Source organism: Zeus faber, assembly GCF_960531495.2.
Source record: "Zeus faber genome assembly, chromosome: 13".
Lineage (NCBI taxonomy): Eukaryota > Metazoa > Chordata > Actinopteri > Zeiformes > Zeidae > Zeus > Zeus faber.
This window is the reverse complement of record NC_137198.1, coordinates 25,832,686-25,844,553: the sequence shown is the minus strand read 5'-3', so window position 1 is coordinate 25,844,553 and position 11,868 is coordinate 25,832,686. Positions and strand designations below refer to the sequence as shown.

The following is an 11,868-nucleotide window of genomic DNA, read 5'->3' as shown; positions in this document are numbered from 1 at the left end:
AGGAGACTGGACCTCTTCACACCTACTGAACTCAGAGCCCCCCCTCCTCCCCCACCACAGTGATGACTCTTTCGATCCTGGAGAGGGACGTCAACAGGCTTTTCAAGAGGCAGAACCCCCGCGAAGCAGCCGGACCAGACTCTGTCTCTCCATCCACACTGAAGCACTGTGCTGATCAGCTGTCTCCGGTGTTCACAGACATTTTCAACACCTCACGAGAGACATGCCATGTACCAGCCTGCTTTAAATGCGCCACCATCATCCCAGTCCTAAGGAAGTAAGGACCACAGGACTTAATGATTACAGACTCGATGCCCTGACCTCTGTGGTGATGAAGTCTTTTGAACGCCTTGTGAAGAAGAAGAATAAGAAGAAGAACAATCTTTGTTTGTCACACAGCACACCACACTACAACACATGCACGCACACAGACACATGCTTTGGATGCTGGCCGGTGAAATGAGGCCTCTGCGTTTAACCCATCCTGGCTTGTCCTTCCTCCGGGGGCACAGCCAGGAGCAGTGGGCAGCATACGTGGACGCGCCCGGGGACCTGGTGATGAGTGTCCATCGCTGGTCAGACGATGATGGGTGCATGTTTTTGGTGGGGGTCCTTACTGACGTTAGGTGGAGGAAACCCCATGTGAGCACGGGGAGAACATGCAAACTCCACACAGAAAGGCTCCTATTTGGGAGATGCTTTCCCACCTCAAATCCATCACAGACCCTCTCCTGGACCCCCTGCAGTTCCCTACGGAGCCAACAGGTCTGTAGACAATGCAGTAAACTTGGCCCTCCACTTCATCCTCCAGCACCTGGACTCCTCAGGAACCTACGCCGGGATCCTGTTTGTGGATTTCAGCTCCGCCTTTAACACAATCATCCCGGCTCTTCTGCAGGACAAGCTCTCCCAGCTGAGCGTACCTGACTCCACCTGCAGGTGGATCACGGACTTCCTGTCTGACAGTAAGCAGCACATGATGCTGGGAAAACACGTCTCTGACTCCCGGACCATCAGCACCGGTTCCCCTCAAGGTTGTGTTCTTTCTCCTCTGCTCTTCTCCCTGTACACCAACAGCTGCACCTCCAGCCACCAGTCTGTCAAGCTCCTGAAATCCGTGGACGACACCACCCTCATTGGGCTCATCTCTGGTAGGGATAAGTCCGCCTACAGGTGGGAGCTTAACCATCTGGTGACTTGGTGCAGCCAGAACAACTTGGAGCTCAACGCTGTGAAGACAGTGGAGATGGGTGTGGACTTCAGGAACAACACTGCCCCACTCACCCCCATCACCCTGTGTGACTCCCCAGTCGACTCTGTGGAGTCCTGCCACTTCCTGGGAACCATCATCTCCCAGGACCTCAAGTGGGAGCTGAACATCACCTCCATTGTCAAGAAAGCCCAGCAGAGGACGTAATTCCTGCGGCAGCCCAGGAAGTTCAACCTGCCAGAGACGATGATGGTGCGCTTCTACACCTCCATCATTGAGTCCGTTCTCACCTCCTCCATCACCATCTGGTACGCTGCTGCAACCACCAAGGACAAGAGCAGACTGCAGCGTGGCATTCGCTCTGCTGAGAAGGTGATTGGCTGCAATCTGCCATCTCACCAGGACCTGTACGCCTCCAGGACCCTGAGGCGTGCAGGTGAGATTGTGTCTGACCCCTCCCACCCCGGACACAAACTGTTTGAAACACTTCCCTGTGGCAGGAGGCTGTGGTCAGATCAGGCCAAAACCTCTCCCCACAAGAACAGTTTTTACCCCTCTGCAACTGGCCTCATCAACAAGCCCCCCCCTACTACACCTTAAACTAAATGAGTATGTCAATCCGTTACATTAACGCACATTCCTCATTCTCCGGAGTTTATCCCTGAACATTGCATATACTGTTATACTTTAAACCGAACATTTGCACATTCCTGCACAAAATGTACAGCTTTATTAAAAACAACAAAAAAAAAAGAAACAGCCTTAGTTTACACATGCTTATATATTTCACCAATATTTTACTTATTGTTTTACATTTGGGTTTCATGTATGCACTGAACACCAAGACAAATTCCTTGTTCGTGTAAACTTACTTGGCAATAAAGACTATTCTGATTCTGAAAACGTATAGAATTACAGAGAACATTCATTTTGTCTTGGTAGGGTGTACTCAGAATAGTATCCCCTGTTGGAGGTCTGCCCTTTTATAGAATGTATCTCAGGTGTACAGTTATTTACGAATCGAAACCAAATCCTAGCTATGAACCAGCATCCGAGAAAGGAAAGACTCCATAATACTGCCTAAAACTCCCTCAGATGTGACCAGGCCGGGGGGAATCTTGATTATTTTGATCGAGAAAGGACATCCTCTCTGCAACTGGAAGAGCAGAAAGGGGAAACTGGAGGAAAAGGGAAACAGGTAATGCAGCTGACGAACAACGAAACCTCCAAGGGAAGTTTTTTTTTTCTTCATTTCTTGATGTCTTATTAGCACATTCATGTTTACACACTCACCTGTTCAGAATGGAATTGAGATGAGTCATCAATCAGCCAGTGTCGCCGGACTTCACCCTGTGTACCAATGACTCTGGGAGCTGAGTCATCACGCTCCGTCCGTGCCTACTCATCCATGAAAAAGCCAAGGGATTCCCACATTGAATGAATGGAATGAATCCATACACTGTAATTAGTCATAGGAGGTGTCAATATAAAGACTGTGTAACCTTTAAATTGTCCCCACACCCTTTCCTACACCCCACCCAAGACACCTCACGGACATTCCCCTAGAATTCCTCTTCTGATGGAAATAACCTTGGGATATAAGTTGTAAAGCCTTTGGACCATGTGTCATTTCAAGTCCGTGCATTTGTGTCAAGAGAGGAACATAGCTCCATTGTGGACCATAGACGGAGAGAAGCAAGTTAAACATAGCTCTTGGTCCAATGAAACCAGGGCCAAATGACTGTAAACACTGCTGTTGCTATAACCCTCCATGGAAAAACTGGTACCAGACAAAAGGGCGCAAACAGGTCCGCCCATCAGCGTGACAGGCCTTTTTTCTTTTATTGCTTACGGTTGTACTTTTCTTAGTTCCATCGGGTGACTACCGGGCTTCCTCCAGCTCTTCCAGACACCTTAAGCAAGCAAATTTTAAAACAAGGGCGAGGGAACATGTTTTCAAGCCGAAAAAAAAAGCTGACATTTGCGCCTCTGGTTTAGCGTTTGAGAAGGAAACGACACCGGGTAACTACCGGTGACGCCTGCCGTGCCGATGACAATCACATGTCAAACTTGAGGCCTCCTCGGCGGCATTGTTTCGATAGGATGTGGGGCCTGGCGTCGGGTGGTGGCGGTAAATAACACAATCGGGGCTGAGGCTCACAATGGGCGCTGTTGTGGGAGCAAACGCAGCGGACAGTGACCTACGTCAGCCGCCATTCCTGTAGTTCTGTCTGTCCATTCATTCCACCTTCCACGTCCCACTGCTGCAAAGCCCCCATTCTCACCGTGATGAGAATACCCTGCTCAATTTCCCCGTGTAATCGTGTGAACGGGGGAAGGGGGAAGGTGGAAAAAGAATAACCCAAATGAATCACCTGACTTCCATTGTGTTGAAGAGGGTGTTATTTCCTTCATCGGCTATTTCTTCCCTGTTTTAAGTAAAATAAACCTATCCTCTCTGGCTGTTTTTCCTCTTGAGAGCACACTGCTGTCAAACAGTTGTGTCTGTGAGTGTGTGTGTGTGTGTGTGTGTGTGTGGTTGTTCTTGTTTTCTCAGCTATACGTTGAACTCTAGCCTTACTTCAGCCCGTGCGTTTGCATTCCTTCTGCACCCGTTCTTTTGAACTCTTTTGCACTTGTTCTTCAGAGTCAGATGACTTCTGTAGGCGGAAGGTGGAGCGAGGCGGTGCACAGTAGGTGCAGCGTACCAGCTTGACAAAGTAAACCGTGCGTTACAGTACAATGTTAAATAATGAAACTTATAGAATATTGTAGTTTTGTGTTACGCCATTGGTTGCAACATTTTTGTTTATTTCCATGTTCCAGATAGCTCGGTGAAATGCCATGAACCCTCCCCTCTTTTTTTTTTTTACCCTGCAGGAAACTAGTGTTTTGGTTATATATAACCAACTCTTCTGCTTTTTTTTTTTTTTTTTTTACCTTCGGCTTGGCCCACTCTGCCTGCATGCGTGGATCGGGGACTGGCGTGAGTGCATTCCTCCGCTTCCAATGGAAGTAGACGGGTGCATCAGAAGAAAAACAAAAAACACCCGAGAGAGAGAGAGAAGCCCAGCCGGACCGGTCCGGTCGGTACCTTCACAACATCACGCTCTGCACTAACTTGGGACGGGTCTAGAATGTTACATTAACCCCAAAGGGCCGAGCCTCATATTGTCTGTCATTGTCTGTTACTAAAAATGCTAAATGCATTTGACGACATCGAGAGTGTGATGCATAGAAAACAGATTCTAAAGTTGTGATTAGCGACGCACAATCCTAAATAACATGACAACTCTATAGATATTAGTACACCACAACGCTGGGCTTTGGAGACGCGTTTTGCCGGCTTGGTTTTATGGAACTGCATGGGCTTTAACAATTGGCCCTTTTTCCTTTCTGTGCCTCGTTGTCCATACATTATGGAAGAACTGGAGCCCATTGAGCATTTGGCTCTGGGGGTTGAATGGATCAAAATAAAATAAAATAAAAGTCATATTGACAGAAATATATGCTGCAATAGATTTCCATATGCACGAGGTTGAAGGGCTTGAATGCAAGATATAGATACATAATGTGTGTGTGTGTGTGTGTGTGTGCGTGTGTGCGTGTGTGTGTGTGTGTCCCCTGCTGGAGACAGCAGTCTGTGTGCAGTGTTTATTCTCAGTGACACTCTTCTGGAAATCCCCACCTCTCGTTTGCACCGCCCCGTCCTGCCCACCGAGCAGGGGCTGCAGACGCTCTCAAAAACTCCATTAAGGAGCGAACCCGAAAGAGCCCGCACCATGGATCTCCACCGGTCGAGCATACGGAACCAAATGGATTACAGCGCGGATTCCAAAGACGCCAAGTCGAGCGGGCCGACGGAGGACCGGGTAGACAGCGGCTTGGACTCCCTGAAGGAGGAGGAGTACCGGGCCGTGGCGGACGAGCTCACCCGGCTCAGGGTGGACTGTCCGCGGCAGCAGCAGCAGCAGCAGCCATCACCACCCGTCGGGGCCGGACAGGAGCAGGAATGGCAGACGCACGTCACGGAAGACGGAGACACGTAAGTTATTATGATTTTTTTTTTTGTTTGTTTTGTTTTGTTTTGTTTAAACGAGGAATACACACGGAAGTGAAGTGGAACGGTGTGTGTGCGTGCGGCGGCTGGAAAGCCCCGCAGACACACGATCCTTTTCCTGCTCCGAGTCCCTTTTCTGCCTCCGCCTCGTCGCTCCAACGGGCAACGAGCGCCTTCGTGATTTTATACCGAACATCAACACACACACACACACACACACACACACACACTGCGGCGCGGGGACCGGTGCGGGGGTTATAACATGCACGGTTATGGCCGGGCAGCCAGAATTGTGGCCGTAAACAAAAGGCTATAATCGGTGGAGTGATCCAACATGGCGTCGGGTCGAAAGCAGCTGCCTGCCCGGGAAAGTCCCAGGCGCGCGCCCGAGGAAAGCCCGTCAGACGCGCGCACCAGTGGCGAGAAATAAAAGACAAAAAACCAACAAGTTATTACATTATGAGGATTGGAAAAGTTTTAAATAGTAGTATTTTATTTATATACACACACTCAAACACACACACACACACACACACACATATATATATATATATATATACACACACACACACACACACACACACACACACACACACACACATATACACACACACGTTTTTACGCAATAGAAAACTGTCTTTCACTTATTTCCAGTCCATAATTGTAGCCTGTGCTGGCCCTCTGCCAGTAATGGCATCCATCTTTAAATACAATGGTAATCTGATTCCATGAAGCTGCGGGGTGAATATTCCCCAGATAGTTTTCACTCTAAGTCATTTCAATCTTTAGCGGCGTACCGATTTTTCGAAAGGATAAATGTCGAATTCGGTGTGGACGTGTGAATTGACGCCTGGCCCCTGTCTAATAATGACGGAGCTGCTCCTGCTTCTCCCGCAGAATGCTCCATCTCGCCGTGATCCACGGGGCCAAAGACTGCATCAGAACCATGATCAACCTGTCCAGGAACACACACTTCCTCAACACACAGAACGACCAGAGACAGGTAAAGGACAACTGTGTGTGTGTGTGTGTGTGTGTGTGTGTGTGTGTGTGTGTGTCGTACCTGTCAACATTGGGATTTGAAAATAAGGGAAATTTTCCAGTGCGGGGGAGGTAGTAAGAGAGTGGCTTTTTTTTGTTTGTTTTGTTTCATTCAATTGGGAAACGGAGGAAAATAAATGAATCTACAATAACAATAAAACACACTGTTATTTGTTTTGGGTTGGAGAAGTGGGGCTGCAAGGGGCTCGCGCAGCGGAGCAGAGATCACTTGTTTTTTTTTGGGTTGTTTTTTTTTTTAGGGCGATTAAAAATACGGGCAATTTAAGGTAAAATATTTTAATAGCAGGAGAGAAGTAAAATACGGGCGAATCCCAGGAAATTCGAGTGGGTCGACACGTTTGTGTGGAAGCAAGGAGATACCCACCCAAGAGTGGAAAGTCTCACAGTGTGTCCCTAACCTGAACCCACCCAGACCTCCCTCCACCTGGCGGTTGTCACGGATCAGCCCGACGTGTGCGAGCGTCTCCTGGGGGCCGGCGGCGACCCCACGCTGGTGGACGACAGCGGGGACACGGCTCTACACATCGCCTGTCGCCGCGGCAACCTGGCGTGCTTCAGCGTCATCACACAGAACTGTCCGTCGGAGCAGCTAAACTCTGTCATGTCCACCTGCAACTACAAGGGTACGATCATCCTTATTACGATCTAGATGGAGTGAAATAGATAGAACTAGTTAGATACTTTATTGATCCCGAGTTCACACCAAAAGAGGCAACAAAAATACTAAAACAATAATGATACAAATAGAAAAAAGAAAATGGTAACATGCAATAAACCCAACGATTACTTGAATAATTGGCAATAAACATTAAATCTAAGCATTAACTTGAAGATCTATAAAGGGAAGGGTACAATAAAATAAACCTAAGATAATCAGTAAAAATGGAATTGGCTATTGGCTAACCTAGGAATGAACAATACCAAACCAACTGTGCATATTATTGTGTAATAATAATATATGTGAAATAACACTGCGGACGGTAATAGGCCAGTTAGTACATAGTAATAATTCATATTTTTTATTGATACCCTATGAACCCATAACAATTTATCCTGTGCAGAGTATCGCATTTTGTATGTTAGTATATCTTTAAATATCTGACTTTCTGTTTTTTATTGTTTTGGTTGTTTGTATATATTATTATTATTATTATTATTATTATCATATCTGTCTTGTTTTTGTCTGATTTGGGTGTGGATCGAGTGGCTGGCCTTATGATTCTTCCTCTCCCCTGCAGGTCAGAACTGCCTCCACTTGGCCTCGGTTCAGGGCTTCCTCTCGCTGGTGGAGAGCCTCGTGGCCTTAGGGGCCGACGTCAACGCACAGGTAACCCCGACACGCACGAGAACGCAGAGAACAACCGTACAAGACTTCTGGAGATTCCATTCGAGAATGTAACCTCCGTGATTCAAACCCCTCCCCCCCCGCCTCTCTCTCGGCAGGAGCAGTGTAACGGCCGCAGTGCGCTACACTTGGCCGTGGACCAGCAGAATCTGGCGCTGGTCCGGTTGCTGCTGAGGGACGGCGCAGACCCCAACCACCTGACCTACGGCGGCTACTCGGCCCTCCACCTCACCTACGGTCGCCACGACGACAACATCCGGAAGGAGCTGCACCCGCTGACCGACCCCGCCCTGCGGGAGCTGCCCGACAGCGAGTCGGAGGACAGCGAGGAGGAGGAGGAAGATGACGACGACGACGACGGCCGAAAGACTGACGACGAGGTGCGTTTTTTTTGTTTTCCCGAACTTAAATATTCTCGAACGTCCTCCACGGTGGCGAGTGTCTTACTCCCTCCCTCTCTCTCCCAGGTGCGATATGACGACATCCAGTGGAACGGACACTAGCGGTGGGGGAAAAAATAAAAATAAATCCTCCCGGAAAGAGGAAGTTGCTGAGGCAAAGGGGGGGAGGGGGCTGGCCCCGACGCGGGCCCCGTGGAGCTCAGCTGAACCGAACATCGCTGCCGTGCGGATGGCGGACGGAACGCTCCATGTGCAAATGGAAACCAACCAGCCTGCCCCACATCGCGGGAGCTGCTTACACGCAACAAGGAGTGAAAACAAGACGATATATATATACGATGGGATGGATGGATTTGGGGTATGGGTGGGTGGGTGGGGGGGGGGGGGGGGGAGGGGGGTGGGTGGGGTCTTAACTTGTCATATGCTAGTGGATTGTCAACATAACAACGGACAGTGTGCGTGGGGTGGAGAGAGGGACAGAAGAAAAAAACGAATCACAAATCTTAACAGCGCATCCACGCAAAATGTAACCACAACGCCCACGTTGTATGATATTGTAAATGGCTGTGTATACAAAGATGTATTTTTTAATGGAAGCTGTGAATGTGTACAGTTGGATCAGGTTGTAAATGTCAAGACGTCAAAAAAATAAATAAAAATAACAGTCCAGCACACTCCAAGGTAAATTAAAGACACCTCTATTTAACTGAGTTGAAACCGTTTTTTGTGGTATCTGTTGTCTCAGGGCAGAGCGGTAAAGGGGGCGGGCAGCCATGTTTAATGACGGCAACGCAAATTTTGAGTTCTGCCTGTGTTGCCGTTATGGTTGAGGCATGCGTCACGTGCGGGAAACAGATTTACACACTTGTGCTCACGAACGTGTGTGTGTGTGTGTGTGTGTGTGAGAGAGAAATGTCAAGGTAAACACTGGCAGTTGAACGAGGAAGTGTGCGAGAGGGTGGAGTGGTGAGGAACAGGAAATTCCCAGAACAAAAACACTCAGCTGTTCCCAACATTCCTGCTGCCCGTCCACCTTGACGGGGCAGGGCATATCCAGACGGGGTCTTTCTTCCGCGCTTCGTCTCAGCTGGAGAGTTTCAAACGCTCCAAAAGTGATCTGATCCATTCAAAATTAAATTCCCTCCCCGATCAAACTTTCCACTTAAATTATTTGTAGTTGGGACTTGTGACCAGCAGTATATGCAAGCTAAATTAAATCATCATAGGAAATCAGATTTTTATCCGTCACAGCCAAGCCTGCTCAAAGGGGCCTGTAAGAGCATTAGGAGGAACAGGATAAGTAGATACGTTGGGTTTTATTTATGTGCGACGCTTGCTCTTTGAAGGCTTGGCTATTCGAGAAAGGTTATTACAGTGAGGAAAGTCATATTTCTGTTACGATGCAGAGATGTAAATCAAATCACACCAGACAGCATTAAATTGAGACAACATTGTCAACAATCAAGGTTTGGCATTCAACAAAAATAAATTTGACTTGTCAGAGATAAACATACTTGGATCTTATTTTAATATGAAAAAGCTTGGAGAAGGCAAAACCTTGGCGCCATCTACTAAAGCTAGCGTCACCGAATCCGTGATGGCATCTCACAGTCAGAGATGCCTTGGCCCCGGTGGTCGTCGCAAAATTTGCCCAAGGAAAACGGGAGAGCACGGTTTTTCCAGGACAACAGCAAGTAGGACATTTAACATGTTCCATGAATGTGAGTTTAAAACTCCCTTTATATTGTGTTTGCAAAGTAACAACACAATTCCCTTATATAAAGAGATTTGTTGACGTGACAAAGGTTAACATTAATAGTGTTATTTTATTTCTGTGACTTATTTACTTTTAAGTCCAGTCACTTCCAGTAGTGCTGTCGGACCGAGCTCGTCGCATGAGTTTTTTTGAACACATCCCGCAGCCTGGAACACGGATGTGGTGTGGGGATGGTGTGGTTTGAGCAGCTACACCTGACCTGGATCTAGGTGATTGGGATCAGGGTGGCTGCATACCTGTTGCTCGGTAGTTGGGCTAATGAGCAAAACAGGTAAAACCCCCATTCCCACACTCACTAAGGAGAGAAGCCCTGGCATGACACACCTCCATCTGCTCCTGGGCTTATTCCAACTAGCCCACTCTCTACAATAAACTGGTGCGTCTACAACCCCGTCGTCTGTCTCTCTGCCGGAGGTCCCTGACAACGGAAATTGGGTGGCAGGTGGTAGGCGAAAAGGCCACAGCGGAAATTCCGCAGCGCAGCTCACCCCAGCTTTTCGTGTGGGGAATCCAACTCTATAGGAATGAATGGACTTCCGCTTCATTCTTGTCTGGGATTCGGTGTGAACCCAAGCGTAAGTTTCAGTTTGGTTCCTCTAAAAGAAGAGGTTTGGAGAAAAAAAAAAGGAGGAAAATTGATCAGCGAAGAGACTCAAAACCCAAGGGTAACAATTAGGATAGAGTGGTTGAACACACAAAAGCTACTGCTCACGCCCGAGTAATTGAGAAGCAGGTCAAACATCTACCCAGTCCATTGTTCCCATATATGGAATGTCGATAACACACGCACACACACACAGTGTATCCAGGTCCCTGAATAATGCAAAAAAAACAAAAAAACCTCACGTTGTGGTGTGTAAGTGTGTTGATGGTTAAACTCAACCATCGGGAGTCATATTCTAAGCCAATTTTACCTAGAATGATACATTCCTTACAAATGGAAAGAAAGAAAATGTTAATATCTAATATAATATCCCGTTGTTAGGTCTTTAGCAGCTCAAATTAATGTTTTATCCCCGCTATTAATAGATATTCCTCCTAGCTTAACCATTGATCAGTGTCTTGTCCATCAGTTAGCTCAATATTTCTCATTGGAAGCCGCCACATGGAGGTTATTAAGGATCATATACATTCAGTCTGCGCTTTATTCCTCCTCCATCTAAGGGCATTCGAACTAATGACCAAAAATAAGTTGTACAAAAATCTATTGCTGTTTGTCACAAGTTTACTATAGCTCACCTATTTTCACCAACCAAGACCATGCATACACTCAAATTGTGAAATGATTACATATTCGCTGTTGGGATAACAGATTGCTCTCTCTCTCTCTCTCTCTCTCTCTCTCTCTCTCTATCTATCGGGTCTGTCAGGATCACAAAACTTTTGTTGGCGATTATCATACAAATAATTGCGATTTACAATTGAATTGTCCCTTATCTGCAATTCATGCCTCTATCACAGTATAAGCCGATAATAACGTTATAACACACATACCTTAGGAAGGAAAATAGATGCATTTTGTAACATAAAACTTTGGGTTGACAGTGATCGCGATTGTGGCGCCACCCCTTGCGGCCGCCTGCGCGAGCACCGTGTGTCGATTACGCACATTTGAGTATTTTTCGAGCTTATAGAGCTTATTGTGCGTAATCACCGGGTGTCATGACATTTCACTGCATATATGTACGACCGTATGTGTATGTATGTGACAAATAATCTCTTGAACTTGAACTTGAACACAAAGCCAACGTCTCCCTTCGACACATCATAGTTGATTCGATCCATATTTTCCTGCCGTCTCAAATTCTACGCCGTGGGTCCAGATCTTTTCCGGCGGCCGTTCCATACTCGTACATCCATAATCCGGAGGCTGCCATTTGTCGCTCCTCGTCTCCCGAGCCACCACACTGCGGCGGCTTTTTACAAATCAGGAAATGATGACTGATCTTTAGGAAGAAAAAAACCTCTTTCTTGTGTGCGAAGAGCTCAAAGTGTGCCCGAGGTGTTCAAGGA

General features: G+C 47.3%; 1 protein-coding gene across 1 annotated transcript; it reads left to right on the top strand.

The window, feature by feature from the left end:
* The first annotated feature begins 4,973 nt into the window (after window positions 1–4,973).
* Window positions 4,974–8,430, top strand: nfkbiab (nuclear factor of kappa light polypeptide gene enhancer in B-cells inhibitor, alpha b). Its single transcript, XM_080012807.1, has 6 exons — window positions 4,974–5,255; window positions 6,168–6,273; window positions 6,745–6,955; window positions 7,571–7,659; window positions 7,776–8,057; window positions 8,145–8,430. Exons 1-6 carry the CDS (start codon window positions 4,993–4,995, stop codon window positions 8,178–8,180), a joined length of 987 nt encoding a protein of 328 aa, XP_079868933.1. The 5' UTR covers window positions 4,974–4,992; the 3' UTR covers window positions 8,181–8,430.
* The last annotated feature ends 3,438 nt before the right edge of the window (window positions 8,431–11,868 follow it).